Source organism: Aedes albopictus, chromosome 3, assembly GCF_035046485.1.
Source record: "Aedes albopictus strain Foshan chromosome 3, AalbF5, whole genome shotgun sequence".
Taxonomy (NCBI): Eukaryota; Metazoa; Arthropoda; class Insecta; order Diptera; family Culicidae; genus Aedes; species Aedes albopictus.
In genome coordinates, this window is record NC_085138.1 from 271,946,544 (window position 1) to 271,964,858 (window position 18,315).

At 39.6% G+C, this 18,315-nt stretch overlaps 2 protein-coding genes across 2 annotated transcripts; one reads left to right on the forward strand and one right to left on the reverse strand.

Moving 5' to 3' along the window:
* Positions 1 to 309: 309 nt before the first annotated feature.
* Positions 310 to 3,056, reverse strand: LOC134290740 (uncharacterized protein K02A2.6-like). The gene has a single exon (XM_062857933.1). It carries the CDS (start codon positions 1,705 to 1,707, stop codon positions 310 to 312), a length of 1,398 nt encoding a protein of 465 aa, XP_062713917.1. The 5' UTR covers positions 1,708 to 3,056.
* A 10,090-nt stretch (positions 3,057 to 13,146) lies between these two features.
* On the forward strand, positions 13,147 to 14,879 carry LOC109402264 (probable phenylalanine--tRNA ligase, mitochondrial). Its single transcript, XM_029857844.2, has 3 exons — positions 13,147 to 13,665; positions 13,837 to 14,577; positions 14,645 to 14,879. Exons 1-3 carry the CDS (start codon positions 13,237 to 13,239, stop codon positions 14,810 to 14,812), a joined length of 1,338 nt encoding a protein of 445 aa, XP_029713704.2. The 5' UTR covers positions 13,147 to 13,236; the 3' UTR covers positions 14,813 to 14,879.
* The last annotated feature ends 3,436 nt before the right edge of the window (positions 14,880 to 18,315 follow it).

Consider the following 18,315-nt stretch of genomic DNA (forward strand, 5'->3'; position numbering starts at 1 on the left):
GAAAACCATTCCTGCACCATACAGTGTACCAGCTACAATAATGTATATTGTAATGAAATGTTTCACTAAAAGCTTCGCACATTGTAGCTACCCAAGTAACCACAAGTGTTACGTTCCTTCTTTCTTGAAGAAAATGAAAAACTGTGCTTCTTGTTAGAGAGCTAATTTATTACAACTATTCTGTTTGGTGGCTTGTTAAGAAGTGACAAATAATTTTCATTTTGTTGATCTTCACCCATGGCAATGGGCATGGGCGACTACGATCTATATTTCGTCATGCACACGCTGGTGGCATAACATCTCCCCCTTTTAAAAGAGATCGTAGGGCGCAAGCCAAGCTGGTAGCCTGCGAAATCTTCCTTGTCGAGCTGGTTCCGGCGAACCAATACTGGTGGGAACCTCGGGCTCATCATCCGTCATCACGTCCTGATTTCCATCGTCTTCGTCAGCTGGAACATTTGCGGTGTCGGGAACCAGTTCGTCTAGCGGATTTTCCAGAACCACTGGTGTTGGAACTTGGATTTGGAATTCGTCGAGGAGAAGTGCAAAAGGGAGTTGGTTGTTGAGTGTAGAAACGGCTTCACTTGCATCCGAGAACCGGTGGCGTAGTTGGTTCGTATGTGCTCGGATGAGGCGTCCGTTTTCGAGTAACACAGTATAGTCCACTGATCCCTTGCGTTCGATGACCTGTCCAGGAATCCATTCGGTTTTGTTTCGGCGATGTACTTGCGCGTACACCAGGTCGTCCGGATTGAAGGCTCTTTTGACCGCTCCGTGTCTTCGGTTGAACTGGTCGTTCTGCTTCTCGTTGACCAGGGTTGGACGCGGAGAACTCGGCTTCAAGAGATCCAGGGATGTCCGCATTTCTCGTCCTAGGAACAGGTGCGCAGGAGATTTACCATCCGGAGCGTTTCGGTTTGATGTTGACCGGTAAACGGATAGGAACGTCTGAAGGTGCTGGAACGTCATCGTCTTTTCCCCTTCGGCAAGTTTCTTCAATCCTCTCTTCAAGGTGTCGACGAAACGTTCTGCTTGTCCGTTCGATTGTGGGTGATACGACGCTGTCGTCAGATGCTGGATACCATTTTCGTCACAGAAAAGCTTGAAACTGGCGCTGACGAACTGGGTACCATTATCGGACACAAGAGTATGTGGGTTTCCATATCTTGTGAAAGTTTCTTGCAGGAGCTCCAGCGTCGCTGTGGTAGTGATGCTACGGGTCCTGAAAATTTCCGGCCATTTTGAGTAGGCATCTACCACGACAAGGTAGAAGTAACCATCGACCGGTCCTGCGTAGTCGATATGAATCCTTTCCCATGGTTTCGTTGGTATCGGCCATGATGATAGGGTAGTCTTGCGGGGCAATTTTGCAGCAGCAGCACAGGAACGACACTGGCGCACAAACGATTCAACGTCCTCGTCGATGTTCGGCCAGTACACGAAACTTCTTGCGAGTGATTTCATCCGATCGATCCCGGGGTGTCCACGGTGGAGTTGCCGGATGATGCGTTTGCGGAACCGTTCAGGGACCACAACTCGTTCGCCGAACATAATGCAGTCCTGGGTAACTTGAAGACCATCTCTTCGCGAGTAGAATTGTCGTACAGCTGGAGTGTGGAGCTCGCTTGCGGTGCTCGGCCAGCCGTTGCTGATGTGGTTGATTACCTCTTGAAGGACCGGGTCGTCTTGGGTTTCCTTGGCGATCATTTGTGCTGTGACAGGCAAATTGCCCAAGCAACCAAAAGTTCGGATTCCACTTGAAGAACGAACTCAGAAGTTCAAGTTCGGTTCAATTCCAGGTTTCGTTGAACTTAATTCTCCAAAAAGTTACTCTTGTATTGTTTATGAACTTGGAAGTACATGTACAAGCTTTTGACTTCTCTTCAAAACGACATTAAAGTCGAAAAAAGGTTCAAAAAGAACTTATTTTGAACTTTAAAACAGAGTTCAATCAAATATTAACCGAACTCATGTTGAACTTTTGCGTGCCTTTAAAATTCAAATATAGTTCATTTGAACATATTCCAACGACTTGAAATCATCCGTTCCGAACTTGTTTCGAACTTGTTTTGAACTTACTACAGAAAGTTCGGATAAATATAAACCGTACCAAAAGTGAACTTCACTTGAACTTCGGCGACAGCGGGGCCGGGGAGAAGTTCTCATTCAATTAAATCACTCGGAAATCGAGCCCAGCAGCCACAGCTTGTGTTAATTTCACAAGTACACTTTGTTCCACTATAATATTTGAACGTACTTACTTGTAATCAACGCAAGAGATCCGTATTGTGTGGCTCAAAGGCTGCCCCCGCAGTGGAAAACTGTTCCCCCCAGGATGCCGCCGGGGGTTTTTCGGCTGCGCACAAAAATTTTCCAGCTTTGCTGGATGTTTTCACACCCGTCTCACTTGTCACTGCAGCGCACCGGTAATCGACGCAATCGTATTCACTGAAAACCAAGCTGAAATCTTATAATCTTTTCTTGAAGTCGATACACTGGCCTTAATTTATTGCTTTGCACTGCGAACCACAACAAACTGAAAATGTCAAATTGCGTAAGTTCACAAGAAGTTCCACGTGAACTTCTTTCGAACTTTCGACTTCAAAAACTATTCCAAGTTCAGGGAAAGTTCACACGCGAACCTGATTGAGCTCTACTATATGATATCAGCACATTGAGTAAAATCCCACAGTGCATAACAACACATACATGAAGTAGTGGTTAGGCACCGACTTTCAACGAGGAGATCCCGAGTTCAAATCTCAGTAAGTAAAAAACATCAAACATTATTTCAAGGTATTAGTCAATTTGGATTCCACATGAACTAATGGTTCTTAATAATAAATTACTTTTGAGGACTAAACCATTTTTTTTTTCATTTTTTCGAAGTTTATTTTTAAGCTGAATAGCGTTCCTTTCAGCGACACAAGTGTACTTTTTGTGAACTGAAGTTCGGTTAATTACTTAAAAAGTGAGCTGAATAGAATGCTATTCATATACCTTCGAATAGCTGATTAAGCCCAAACATGCTATTTTATCCGAACTTTTGGTTGCTTGGGTGGAAGTAGAGTCGTCGAGGATTGCCTTCACGTCGATTTCCGTCTGGAGAGCAGCGATAACGTATTCCTCGTCCGGTTTGCTGTGGCAGCTCATCAAGCGTGACAGCAGGTCAGCGTGTCCGAAACTACCCAAGTAAACAGTAAGCATTTGAAATAGCATCTATTCAGCATTATAGCAGTCCTTACGACAAGGCGTTTAATGCTTATTGATCGTATATGCACCTATAGTGCTACCCAACAGCAGGTTTTGGCAAAATAACGGGCTGTCCCAGTGCTGCACCTTCAGGAACGTCGTACCAAAATGTCAAAGAAGCGTAACGCCTCGTCGAGCAAAACAAAACAAAAATAGTTTTGCGTCTGCTTCTCGCTCTCTCAACATTCCCACTTCCTCGTCTTTACACATACCAGCTGATGTAAAGCGGTATTTTTTGCAAGTTTTAGTACTTTTTGGGGTTTGAACTTACGATCCGAAGACTACTGAATCATGTTTGCTGCTCAAGTTCTGCTGCACGCTCCAGGATGTACTACAGCTGCTCCGATGGCGTGCGTTGATTTTATTTCCAATTTAAAGAATGGTTGGAAGCCAGCTTTAGTTCCAACACTTGAAACTTGTTTTCAAAGAGATATTCCATAGTGTGTAAAGCATTTTCGTTCCCACTTCGATCTGCAGCATATATGTTTCCCTCTTCCGAATAAATTTATAATCCGCCAAAGCATCCATTGGTTCTGCAAATATTTTCCAGCGAAATGAGAAATGGTAGTTTTACGTTGACCATGTTCCAATTTCCCAATCCAAACCAGCTGCCGCAATGTTTGGTGCTGCGCTTTTGGATGAGTGAGGGAAAAACGAAGAAACAATTCAGATGTATAAATTTGACGACAGAGACAAAAACCCAGCAAGAGAGAGACAGTATGCGCCGTCAAACACATAACATGTCTCCCATACTCTTTGCTCTTAGCATTTGAAGAGCAGTTAAAAAGCATTCAGAATGCTCCCAAGCGAAAACACCTCAAGCAGTTGAAATGCTAACTAACAGCCAAAAGCATTTGAGCAGCACAGCTTATGCTAATTCAAGGCAGCCATGCATTCGAACTGCTCATGTAGGGCAGCAAGCAGTTCAAATGCTTAATGCGGGCGGCTGCAAGGCTTATTCAAATGCTTAGTGGTTACCTGGGTAGCCGTTGGCACGAACTGGATATCGAAGTCGTACAGCAACATCGTAAGCGCCCAGCGCTGGAGACGATTTGCCGTGTAGACGGGAATTCCTTTCTTGCTGCCGAAAATCTTGAGATCTATATTTCGTCATGCACACGCTGGTGGCATAACAACAAGCATTATAACATTGCACGAATTAGACTGAATATCAACCTTTGCAATGCGAAATGCAGTAATTCCACACTTGTCATGCAATAATCCTTTAGATTGGCATTATCAATGTGATGATGCATTGCATTTTTCTTCACATTCGGGTTTATTAAAAGGTGATATAAGATAATCCAATAATTCAACACTGCAAAAACTGAATAAATGCAATGTACAAACTAGCAAAGTTTGCTCTAACAATACAATTATAAAAGCTTGACTCTAATGGTAAACAAATGAAATCAAGAAGATTGAACAACTTTACGGTCAACTCTAGCGGTCTTCAACATTTCTGGTTCGACTCCCGACCAACTTAATCCCCGTTTGAGCCACCGATCGACGACAGCAAAAGCCATTTAGAGATGAACTTTTCTCTTTTCTGTAGGCTGCAATCACATGCCAATAACGATAGAAATCACAATTAGCATATGAGCAATGTGCGAAGGGTGTTTTAGTCGAGGTTTTTATTTTCTTATGTTGATTAAATATCTTCTAAAATGCATTATGTAATTTTCAGTAATTTATCGGAATGTGATAGTTTACTGTATTCTATTACGTATGACATAGTCGTTTTACCCTCTACTACAATGATTGAGATAGAAGAACATTTTCCTTTTAGTTAATGAAATATCTGTTGTTATCACTGCAGCAGAAACGGTCCAAGGTGCCAGCGCGTATGGAACTCATCTAGCGGTCATCAACACTTCTGGTTCGACTCCCGATCCGACTACAAAAAAATAATGGTTAAAACATTAATGTGTGAGGGCATCAGTACCGTCGATAACGAAACGGTGCTAAAAATAGATTTTTGTTTTGGTTTTTCGTGTTGCACGTATCAAGCATGTCAAATGCAAATGTACAGCACATGCATTTATATTACTTTAGCAATGGCTGTCAGCGTGCTGCAATATGTGGCACTAATTTGATTTTAGTGGGGCCCTTTTCGACTTTAATATTGCTTCAATGGGGTGTTTAAAGTAATGCAGCATTATATTCATAATTTTAATTATCAATATATGGCAAAATTGATGCACTTATATACGGCTTCGTGGTTACTTGGGTACTATACATTTACATTCGATTTTTATGTAACACTATATTATACTGTTTTTCTTACGTTTGAACCATTCACTTTTCCGAAACATTATTTTTCCGTGCATTTTAATTATTTATTCAGTTTTAGATTTTTTCCGTGCTTTGTTTTGTTGATCTTTGTGACTTTTATGATGCAAAGGAAAGGAAAGAAAAAAGTGAATAAGTTGAAACATCAATTTAAAGTCAATAAAATGTTTAAATAAGTAGTAAACCAGATGTCTTAAGAATCGCAGATCCAAGAGATATGGCGGGCTAGGTATGTAGAGTGCGATGAGAGGAATACGATTGACGATCTTTATCTTTGACGTAGAGCCATCTTTAACATATGGACTGGACTGAATACTGAAAGAAATTCTAATATAGGTTCGTCTGTGGGTTCGCTTCTTAACCTAACTTATACTTGAATCGAACTTGACAGTTTTCTAATGAGTTGTTAAATACATATGTACGTGTATTTCAAACTTTAGTTAAACTGGAGCCTCAATATTGCAATAACGGTTAAGCACGCTGTAATGATACTTATGTACCTCGTCACCCACTTCATGCAACTACATTAGTGGTCTAATAATGCTCAGCGCGCTCGGCATAGTTCCATCATGCCGCTCAAAGTGTTGCCACAAATACACTAAATTCTTTTTTTACACGATCTTTTTTACGCGGTTTTATTTTACACGATTTTTTTTACACGATTTTCTCGAAATTACGCGATGTGCTTTTGGAAAGATTTTTCTCTCCTGGTCGCTATTTACTTCCGACGGGGCTCAAATTTCTACCAGAGATCTCTCTTATCATCCTTGATACCGTGTCAAAATTTTAGGATGATCCGATAAAAAAAGTTTTGTAAACTTTTTTTACACGATTTTTTTTACGCGGAACAAGAAATCGCGTGAAAACAGAATTTAGTGTAATGCTTAGTTTGCGAAACCCGGTTATCTGGCTGGTGGGGCATGGGAGCTTAAGCTTCAACTGTTAATGCAATCAGAGACTACTCAGACCTCGACTCAGACTTAGACGTGGGCGATCCAATATATGAAAGGTTATCCAAAACGCTCTGGAGAATTCCCAAAGCGCATTCTCATAATGCTAGTAAGCCTAAGATGTCATTAACAGGAGGAAAATGACAAGATAATATAACATTACATGGTTTATGTAATGTAAACCAATACAACATAACAAAAGAGAACCATTCCAAAACCATTTAATTAAATGTATAACCAGTGGTGAAACTACAATTAAAAACAATATATTTACGGTACATTTTGTTGTTTGAAACCATATGTGTACCATACAATGTACGGTTTATTAAAACCCACGTATCAGTATTTATAACAATTCATTTACAATATAATGTATGGTTTTGCAAAAAAATATATATGGAGAAAAATAATTTTTTATATTGTTACGATACTTAACAACCCGTATAGTATATTGTAAAAATCTTATTTACAATTTACTATATGGTGTTCTACATTACATTTTATTGTTTTTGTATTTTTATTTTTACAGTGGTTTCTATTGTAAAAATATGGTTTTAAATAGTACTGTTACAATACAACGTTCGGTTTTTCTACTGTATTTTTTATTCGGGTATCCATGTTGCATCCCAGGTGAAGATCACTGCGTCCAGATTTTAGGACTTTTGTAATATAATCTAGGGGATAAGATCAGTCAGCAACTTAACGCTCTTCCTCTGGATAGCTTCAGAAATGCCTTCTTAGATAACACTAGTTTACAAAATAAAACGAAAGTCGTGAACTTCTGTCAACGACCAAAATTTTTGGAGCATAATTTAGCGCTGATTCCGAAACCATGCTTCAAATATTTTTAAGTAGAACAGTTTCTGAGTTTTAGCTCTATATTGAGTTTTACAACTTTTTAAAATATGTAATATTTAAAAATTCAAGTATCTTGTGTTTTGTTCAACCAATTTTATTTTTTTTCCATAAAGGGCAATTTTGGCAAAATTTCCAAAAATATATGAAGAAATGTATTTTTTTCAATAAGGTAAAATCTATTTAAAAATTCTTTCTCAACGTTTATTTGACATATCATAAGTAGGCGAGTTACAGTAAAAACTTTGCGACTTCGCTTAAAAATTGAACAAAAAATCGATTTCAAATCATCAACCTTGTACGGAAACTCGAAAAAAAATTCGATCTACTTTAATTTTTTTCCATCGCTTTTTCGAACTCAGGGCATGATTCTACACCAAAAATGCTCATCAGCTCACCGAGTTAAAAAAAACTGTAAACTACAGTAGACGTTCGATAACTGCAACATGTTTACGTTTTAGTTAGCGAACAAAATTCGATAACTGCAACGTCAGATAGCCGTCAACAACCCATCAATTGACGTTAAGTGAACAAAAAATTCATTCGATTGTTAATTTGGCCTAACTTGGCGCACCGTTTTGACGGATAGCGGTGCGATAACTGCAAATTTGTTGCACTTATCGGACATGCAGTTATAAAGCATTGCAGTTAAACCGTTTGCACCGACCGAACTGCCGTGAATCACATATCAGTCCCATCTTAGCTGGATTTCCTATGCAAATGGGACAGATATGCGATTCACGACAGCGAACGTCTACTGTAGTCCATTTTACGAGCCGATTTTATGAATGAAAATTTGACAGGAGCTCGCGTCGAAACACGTGAAAATCAATATCATCATCAACAATGTTGTCACTTCGTAAAATGGCTCATTGTGGGGTACTACTGTTGATTATGTCTTGTCTTATAATGATGTTGAACAAATAAATGTACTTAAAGCACTGCCGATGACGAACCAAAACCGGTCGAGTGTTTTTTGTTGTTGTTTTTTCAATAACCTTTTTAGTTCTAAGTAAACTGTTTCAGTAGAAGCATCGATTAAATCTGGAGCTCGATTAGAATAGGTCGTATGTGCTTTTGTCGATTAAAAATTCGATCAGTTGGATTCGCTTATTATAGCGAAAACCGTTGAAATTGAGCAAAGTTGATACATACAGCAGAATCCTCACAAAATAGGCTTTCTGTTCCATCATTAAAAGTTTGCAAAATATCTGCCATATTGCCTCAATGACTAAAATAAACTGATCGAATTTTATATCGACAAAAGCACATACGACCTATTCTAATCGAGCTCCAGAAATGTCCTGTAATTCGTAAAAATATTCTGTGTGTTTTTCTTTCGCGATTGTGTGATATCTCTATATGTACAGTAGACGTTCGGTCGGTGCAAACGGTTTAACTGCAATGCTTTTTAACTGCAAGTCCGATAAGTGCAACAATTTTGCAGTTATCGCACCGCTATCCGTCAAAACGGTGCGCCAGGTTAGCCCAAATGAACAGTTGAATGAATGTTGCATTCATTTAACGTCAATTGATGGGTTGTTGACGCCTGTCTGACGTAGCAGTTATCGAATTTTCTTCGCTAAGTGAAACGTAAACATGTTGCAGTTATCGAACGTCTACTGTATCCGTGCAAAACTAAACCAATGTAAATACAAACCTGAGAAGGAGCTCCAGCGATCGAAAGTCTTCGTTTCGACGACGGCAGTGCGTCGTGGCTATCGCTGGAGCTCCTTCTCAGGTTTGTATTTACATTGGTTTAGTTTTGCACGGATACAGTAGACGTTCGATAACTGCAACATGTTTACGTTTCACTTAGCGAAGAAAATTCGATAACTGCAACGTCAGACAGGCGTCAACAACCCATCAATTGACGTTAAATGAATGCAACATTCATTCAACTGTTCATTTGGGCTAACCTGGCGCACCGTTTTGACGGATAGTGGTGCGATAACTGCAAAATTGTTGCACTTATCGGACTTGCAGATAAAAAGCATTGCAGTTAAACCGTTTGCACCGACCGAACGTCTACTGTATTTAGCTGGGTAGAAGTTGTTGAGAGTCGACCCCGCTGTGGTGTCAAAATTCGCTGCCCGAGTGAACTTCGAGCGGGCGGTGCACTCCTCTATAGCTAGGATAAGGATGCGTCACGTAGTCAACCGATTTGAGACCATTTTGCTGTCAAACGGAGACCAGTCGCTGATTGGTCGAAAATGATATCCGTTTGCTGCGATCAGATCGCTTTGTTGTTGGTTTGGCCGTGTTGCTAGTTTGCAGGTTTAGCATGTGATACCAATAATCAAAATCATTTCATTTTTCTATTCAAGTTTAATCGACTCATATATGTCAGAATTCAAATGTTAACCAACGTAAAGTGACTCGCATGTCTGAAAATTGATAAAAGTCATTGATTTGATACAAAATCAATTGATTTTTTTATTTATTTCACTATAAATGAAAGAACTTTTCATTTGAAAGCAAATTTACTTGCAAGTTATTGCTGACTGCACCCCAAATTTGGTTTTTAAATTTTGAAAAAAGTAATCATTTTTTGATTTTATACGAAAGAGCACCTTTTTCTGAGCCACTACGATTTTTTTCAGATTTTTAGAACTTTATTTTGATACCTAAAATCAACTTCAAAGCGATTTTCCGAAATCACCTTTTGACAGCTAGGCAACTGTTTGACAGCTCCGCCCAGTACAAAATGCAACGAGGGGTGATTCGACAAATCGCTCCCATACAAACTTCAAATTGATATTTAAATAGGTTCCAGGGCCTCAAAATTGATGAAAATTTGGATTTCGGCTGAGTTTGGCATGCAGATTCAGAATATGGAATTATCCCAACACCGCTAAAGAAGCCAATTGGACTGACACAATAGTGTGCACACACCTTCAAAGTGTGATTGCAGCACAGGGCCACGTCGGATCGAGTTGAGGTCTTCGGTGCACTTATTCCTTGTAAATGGAGGAATAAGTGCACCGAAGACGTCGAGACGATCCGAGGCAAATGTGCACTTTTATCACACTTTTTAGGCGTACCAAAAAAAGTGTGATATTGTGTATTCAGTTCAAAGTTGGATTATCCCGACTGTTTGTGAAACTGTTCAGAACAGTCGTCGAATATCGAGGGGATTCTCGATGTATTCTATAGAAATCGATCAATCAGCAAATTAGTTTCGAGCACATCATTATTTCAAACATTCAGGTCTTCAAGAACTTCAAACATAGGTAATTACCTTGGTTATTGGGTAAATTGCCTTTACTATACCTTATTTTAGAAAATACACAACATTTATCGCGGAAAAAATATCCTCATAAATTTATTCATTGATAAACATTGCATCTGAACACCCCCTGACTTCCGCGCCAAAAAGCTGGCGGCTTGGCTGCCGGCAACAGCTGATCAAAGAATCAGTTGGCGCCCGATCAGCTGTCCTTGTTTCACCAATTGAATGTTTTTAGATACGCGTTTGCGCGCGAAATCTTTCTCGCTCGTTTTTGCTGTCAAATCCGTCAGCGACCGTTCACCGACCGTTTGAAACGTCGACTGTTTCAAACGGTCGTGAACAGTTTGGAACTGGACGGTCAATACAGTAGACGTTCGGTCGGTGCAAACGGTTTAATTGCAATGCTTTATAACTGCAAGTCCGGTAAGTGCAACAAATTTGCAGTTATCGCACCGCTATCCGTCAAAACGGTGCGCCAAGTTAGCCCAAATTAACAATCGAATGAATTTTTTGTTCATTTAACGTCAATTGATGGGTTGGTGATGGCTATCTGACGTTGCAGTTATCGAATTTTGTTCGCTAACTGAAACGTAAACATGTTGCAGTTATCGAACGTCTACTGTAGTCCAATTTGTGATGTAGTCTGCAATATGCTGTAAATAGTGATTTACGACGCGAAATATGTATCCAAATTTCAATCGTTACATTTAAATTGTGTGAAAGATTCGGATTAAAGTAATGTGGCAGCACTGGATTTTCATCTTCAACAAAATCAAACAAAAAACAACAAGGCAGGCGAATTTCTGTTGTCACATCCTATCCTAGACGGATAGCGGTGCGATAACTGCAAATTTGTTGCACTTACCGGACTTGCAGTTAAAAAGCATTGCAGTTAAACCGTTTGCAACGACCGAACGTCTACTAGTGGAAAGAACTTGTTGATTTGCACACACGATGACGGATTGCTTACCGCACACGCAGCGATGATCTCGTTGCGATAAATTCGCATCAGTGCGTTTGAACCCTAATGAGTGTACGCCAAGTCAGCCCTTGCGCTGTCACTGCTGCTTTTGTTTGCAGACGTGAGCGGGTTGTGTTTGTTGTTAATAGGCCTTTTCATGTGACAGTTCCTTGCATGCATTTGTTTACAAAGCTTGAACAACAGATGCTAACAAGAAAGTGTCATCTTCATAGAAGAACTGTCAAACGCCCGAAAAATCAGCTGATTTAAGACGTCAAATGAAAAGGCCCATAGGCCCAGAGAAAATAGGTAGAGAAGCGAAGAGTGTGAAGCCAGCGGGGCAGCGCGGACGTCAACCACGAATAGATGAGCCGTAGTCCACATGAATTTGACATGTTTGGGAAATTGACACTTTTGGGCACTCTGACAGATCTGGGATGTGAACGACATTTGCGAATTAGTCATTACCATAAGTTATTACTTAAGTAAAACGTGTAAAACTAGCAAAAGGTTATCAAAATTTTAGCGTCCAATCGTTCGAAATTACACGACAACGCGAAGATAGCAAATAAATCAGTAAGAAATTGTGTAATGCATCGATTTACAGCACAAACAATTTTGGACGTGTTTTTGTTGTGAGCTACACGCTAAGGTCAGTTTACCTTTTTTCCAAAAAGTGCACAATCGCAAATATGCGTAAATGATACTCAAATATAGGTAAATAAAACTCAAATATGGGTAATGTGTATCTAATTGTAACCCAAATATGGGTAAATATTACCCATAAATGCGAATGTGCACTTTTGCAGAATATGAGTTTTATTTACCCATATTTGCGTAAAGTTTACGCAAATTTGAGTAAAATTTACCCATATTTTAGAAAAACAGGTAAACTGACCTTAGCGTGTACGGGGATTTTGGCTTTCGCTGCCCCCTGTGTGAAGCCAAAAATACCTTATCGAACCGTCAAACTGGTATCCTCGAGCAAAATCAACAAACCTTGACGATTACCGCATAAGTGAAGATAAGTATTGCAATCATTTGAAACATATTTTTACCAAAGTTTTTAAATACCATGGATAACAGTATAAATAACATTGATTCCTTGCATTAATGAAAATTGTTCCATTTTGGAACATCAGTTTGATAATGCCTAGTTAATAAAACAACAGTAAATAGTTTTCAAATGCGGTATGCGAGATAGGCACTACCTTCGATGGGTGGATTAATCTGCTTTGCTGCAGTTGCCAGCATCCGAGCGATGAAATCAAAACAGAAAAAGTGTTGCCGTTCTGGCGGCTGTTCACTCTTCGCTTCTCTACCTATTTTCTCTGAATAGGCCTTTTCATGTGACAGATCCGTGCATGCATTTGTTTACAAAGCTTGAACAACAGCTGCTAACAAGAACGTGTCATCTTCATAGAAGAACTGTCAAACGCCCGAACAATCAGCTGATTAAAGACGGCAAATGAAAAGGCCCATAGGCCTTTTCATGTGACAGATCCGTGCATGCATTTGTTTACAAAGCTTGAACAACAGCTGCTAACAAGAACGTGTCATCTTCATAGAAGAACTGTCAAACGCCCGAACAATCAGCTGATTAAAGACGTCAAATGAAAAGGCCCATACTTCGCGTGTTATGAAACTGTTCGGAATCGTGCTCAAAACGGATAAAATTTCTTTAATTCAGTGCAATGTTTTTCATAAAAATCATAACAGCACGTTCAGTGTTTCGATTACAATGTGCTCGACCAAGATTCTTGAGCAGCCAGGCTAATATCAGTGAAAAAACTATCGATCTCTATCGGCAACAGTACGCGCGCGATTCTTGGACCAACATCACCCCGAAGATTATTTCCCACCTGGATAGGAATCTGCATCTGAAGCAAAACCATCCACTGTCGATTATCCGTAAAAAGATCGTCAACTACTTCTACGGCGCCTATTTGAATCCGCGTGGGAATCCGCTGTTCAGTGTGTATGACAACCTCAGTCCGGTGGTGTCAATCGAGCAGAATTTCGACAATTTGCTGATTCCGAAGGATCACCCTAGCCGGGCAAAAAGTGATTGCTACTACATCAACAAGGATTACCTTTTGCGTGCTCATACTACAGCTCATCAAGTACGTATATTAGATTTCATTTATGGGAACATCCATAGAATACGTCCCGCTTTGTCCCCCGTTCAACAAAGTGTGTACAATGTATATGTCATAGGAGGGAATGGGTTGAAAATTATCTAACTTCACGCATTTCTCGCTTTTGAATTAATGTTAAATTATGTGTTTTTGCAGGTCGAGCTCATTCAGGCAGGTTTGGACAACTTTCTGGTGGTAGGTGATGTCTACCGACGGGATGAAATTGACGCCACTCACTATCCAGTGTTTCACCAACTGGACGCCGTCAGGATCATCCATCAAGATAAGTTATTCGAGCGAACGCCAGAGCTCAAAGTTTTCGAAACGTCATACAAAACGCACCTAAGCAAAGACACAAGCACAATTTCCGAGTGCATTGATCAACAGAAACAACCCTGCCATACTTTGGAGGCGGTTAAACTTTGCGAACACGAGATGAAACGAGTGCTTCTGGGAATGGTCAAAGAGCTGTTCGGTGACAAAATCAAGTATCGGTGGGTTGAGACAACTTTCCCCTTTACGCAGCCCTCGTGGGAGCTGGAAATATTCTTCAATGGAAACTGGTTGGAAATACTCGGCTGTGGTATTACAAGAAACGAAATCCTGGACCGTGCTGGTGTTGATAACTCGATTGCTTATGCTTTCGGTGTTGGCTTGGAACGGTTGGCGATGGTGCTTTTCGACATCCCGGATATTAGGCTATTTTGGAGTACGGACAGTGGCTTTTTGAATCAGTTCAAAGACGACAAGATCGTCAAATACAAACCGGTTTCGGTGCATCCTCAGTGTACAAACGATATTTCGTTCTGGTTACCGCAGGAGTTGTCTCTGGAAACGTTCTCCGTCAACGATTTCTACGACCTGGTGCGGACATTCGGAGGCGATATGGTGGAACAGGTAAAGAGGATTCATTGTTTGCTTGAAACGATCAGAATATGTTCAATTTTCACATTCTTGCTTCCAGGTAACACTAATCGACAAGTTCACCCATCCGAAAACAGGTAAGTCTAGTCTTTGTTTCCGTATCGTTTACCGGCACATGGAACGAACGCTCACGCAAGCCGAAGTCAACTTGGTACACGCCAAAATAGGCTCAGAGCTAATTAAGGAATTCAATGTTGTTATACGATAAGCGTTGCACTGTTAGAATTTATAGTTGTCACACATTTCGGCTGGAAAATATAGCATTCTAGGATATATATACAACATTTTTCGACTTCCTAGTGAATATTACAATCCATTTCTGTCTTTACGCCAAGCGTTTATAACTTTCAAGGAGTTCTCGTATGTTGCATGAGGAATTGATACAACTGATACAAACATTTTCCAAAATGTTATTACCTGGTAAAAACTGACGGTTTGTATAAACAGAATAATAAAAAGGATTTAATTTGACTTTAAAACTCTATTTTGTGACAGCTTATATGTAGTCTTTTCATGAATAACAATATGTTTTGAATGGTTAATCTGTTCAATTACATGTAGCAATCCTTCAATAAATAAAAAAAGGGAGCTTCAAATCAGAATAATTATTTACATGGTTTCTGGCAAGTTCTACGAAAAACAAAACAAAGATTGTTGATAAATTTAGATTGATCTTAGACTGTTTAAGGATTACGAAAGTAATCTGCTAAGGATAAAAAATGTTTTTCCAACAATTATCGGCGAAAAGGGAAGATCCAGTTAGCACGTTCGGTGTAGTACCAGATTTGTAGTAATGAGCTGAATTTGTGTAATACATATGGTGAGAAGGTGAATTCTCCATTTCTGCAATGAAATTACAAAAAGTGTGGGTTTAGTGATTTCTTGCCTAATTTAACCCTACTAAACTCTTATGCAGCAAAAATGTTAGTTGGGGATGTTGTTTGAGCAAAAGTTTGGGTAACTGTGTTGTTTAGGCTGCTGCACTGCGTTGTTTAAGTTGCTGCAATAAATGGAGAAAACAACAACACGGTTACCCAAAGTTTTGCTCAAACAGCATCAAATTAGTCCAGGAATCATTATACCCACGCTTTTTGCACCATTTAATTGCAGAAACAGAGAATTAACCTTCTCACCATACAAAAAATCAGCTCACTAATACAAATCTAGTACTTCACTTATTGCGTCCTACAGGACACGTTCTTGGGTCTCCAGTAGCCCTTCAGTTAGGTTAAGGCTATGGATCGCCAATCCGGAGACGGCGGGCTCGATTCCCGATCTCATCGGGAAAATTTTCTCGACTCCTTGGGCATAGAGTTTCATTGTACTTGCCTCACAGCAGGCAAAGAAAGTCCTTCAATGGGCCACGTTCGGTGTAGTACTAGATTTGTAGTAATGAGCTAATTTTTAATATAGTGATGGTGAGAAGGTCAATCCTCCGTTATTGCAATAAAATGGTGCAAAAAACGTGGGTATTATGTTGTTTATGTTGCAAGAAATGGAGAAAACAACACCACTGTTGTGCAAAGTTTTGCTCAGCATCAAATTAGGCAAGGAATCATAATCTAGTACTTCACTGATCTGTCCTATTAATAACTGTGGAAGTGCTTAAAGAACACTAAGTTAAAGCGAGGCAGACCAAGTCCCAATGGGGACGTAGAGCCATAAAGAAGAAAAATAAAACTGCTAGAAGTAAGCATAAAGACAGAAGCGATTTCCATACAAAATAATCATGTTTAGAGATCAAACTCTGTTTCTAGCGGTTCGATTGTGATGGGATTCTACGTGATGGGTGCAACGTTAAAATAACTAGAATTTTGAATAGCATTATAAATTATCATCCGTTCAAACGTTTGTATAGACCCTTCAGATTCATAAAATCACTTTCTGTGTGGAAAAAGTGTCTTTATACTTATTTTAATGTGGAATAGGGTTACCATCCGTCCTGATTTAGCAGGGTATGTCCTGATTTTTTACTAATTCTGGTCAAAATGCTTAACTAATCCCATGAGTTTCACTCATTTTCGTAAAAATACTGTTCGGGTCCGTATGAAGTTGATCATCAATATTAAGGAACGTCCATAAATTACGTCACGCAAAATTCGACCATTTGCAACCCCCCCCCCCCTCCCCCCCTATGTCACACTTTTTGTATGCGACCTTTGATTTTTTGTATGGGTCGTCACACTTTCATGAACCTTCCCTCCCCCTCAAAGCGTGGCTTATTTATGGACGTTCCCTTAACTTCTTTTTTCGATCAGTCAAGATAGCTGTGTAGTGTCGGTAGCGGTTGTCACAATTGGCTAAGAATAACACTACGGACCGCCTGTTCCGGTGGTAAGAGTCCATTAAACAGGTGACCCTTAATTCATGGTGTGATGCTATACCGTGCCTAGACATGAATGGTTAGAGGGGTCTAATAAAATCCTAACCGCTTAACGGAGCCTGTGGAAGTGGAGAACTTGGGCGCCCTCCACAGTATTCTGCCCTTACTGCGCTAGCCTGAGCTATCCTTCTTAAATCTCAACTGCGAGGCTAAATAAGGGTAGGATTATTAGTATATTGTTTATTAGCTTTACTTATCACCTATATGGCTCTTCGCATTAAGAGTTTTACACAGTGTTCTCTGTATATCTTCGCCTCTGGCGTTCTTCAATCGATACCGAATTGGTTTTTATTGCTGCTGTTATTTTCTTGTGTTGTAATTGTAAGAGTTTGATCATGCCTAGTTTGGGTAGTGGCTATGGTTATGACAGCTCGGATCAATCTTTAGCATAAAAGAACAGCTTTAGTCCAAGAACCTTACTTTCAAAGGGGGATTTCTGTCTAGGTGTCTTAGCTTTAATTAACACCTAGGTATATGGTTTCGCATTATGCGTTTTACCCGACGTTTTCTACTTTCAGTAAAAATAGAATCTCGTGTGTCTTGCCTCGAGCAGCAATTAACTTCCTCTGATGATGATTTCCTGTATCGAACAGAGTTGAAATATTGTTTTAACTTCACCCGCGACATGGTCAAGTCGATAGATTCGCAATGCTTGTTGTAAATTAACGTTCAACAATTCGTCATTGAAATCATCATCTTCATCAAATATTTGAAAGTAAAAAGAAAATCGGATTAAGTATGGTTCCTTTGAATTCCACTAATAATTTGCATGTTTTGACAGATACGTATTTCGACCTCAACTGTAAGGTCGTCTTCAGTGTCTTGTACTTGACTCGAGTCGAGTACAAGACTACCTTATAGTTGAGGTCGAAATACGTATCTGTCAAAGGATGCAAATTCTTAGTGGAATTCAAAGGAACCATACTTAACCAGATTTTCTTTTTATTTACAGATATTCCCCTAACAAGCCCAGGTTAATCATCATCATTTGAAAGCAGTTTTCTCGTTCAAAACAAACGTCTTTGCTATGAAAATATATTCACTGTACTCCACACGAGGAATAGAATGCAGTGAATATATTTTCATGGTCGATGTTTTGATTTACGGTGAGAAAACTGCTTTTTATTTTCCGAAAAATGATGACGGATGCTTGAGTCTTAACATCATTCTATTGATTGAGGTGAATTTCGCATAATTTGTACGATGGTGACTGACCGCAAATATGTTTCGATTTCTTAATTGGGTTTTTAAATTAAGAAAAATGTATCGATTTTTTGATTTAATACTAAAGAGCACCTTTTTCTGAGCCACTATGATTTTTTTCAGAT

What these genes read in the sequence shown, in the direction of transcription:
- LOC134290740 (XM_062857933.1), bottom strand. Translation starts at nt 1,707, where the DNA reads ATGATCGCCAAGGAAACCCAAGACGACCCGGTCCTTCAAGAGGTAATC.
- LOC109402264 (XM_029857844.2), top strand. Translation starts at nt 13,237, where the DNA reads ATGTTTTTCATAAAAATCATAACAGCACGTTCAGTGTTTCGATTACAA. An exon ending in CTCATACTACAGCTCATCAA is followed by an intron (nt 13,666 to 13,836) that starts GTACGTATATTA and finishes GTGTTTTTGCAG; the next exon opens with GTCGAGCTCATTCAGGCAGG. An exon ending in GAGGCGATATGGTGGAACAG is followed by an intron (nt 14,578 to 14,644) that starts GTAAAGAGGATT and finishes TCTTGCTTCCAG; the next exon opens with GTAACACTAATCGACAAGTT.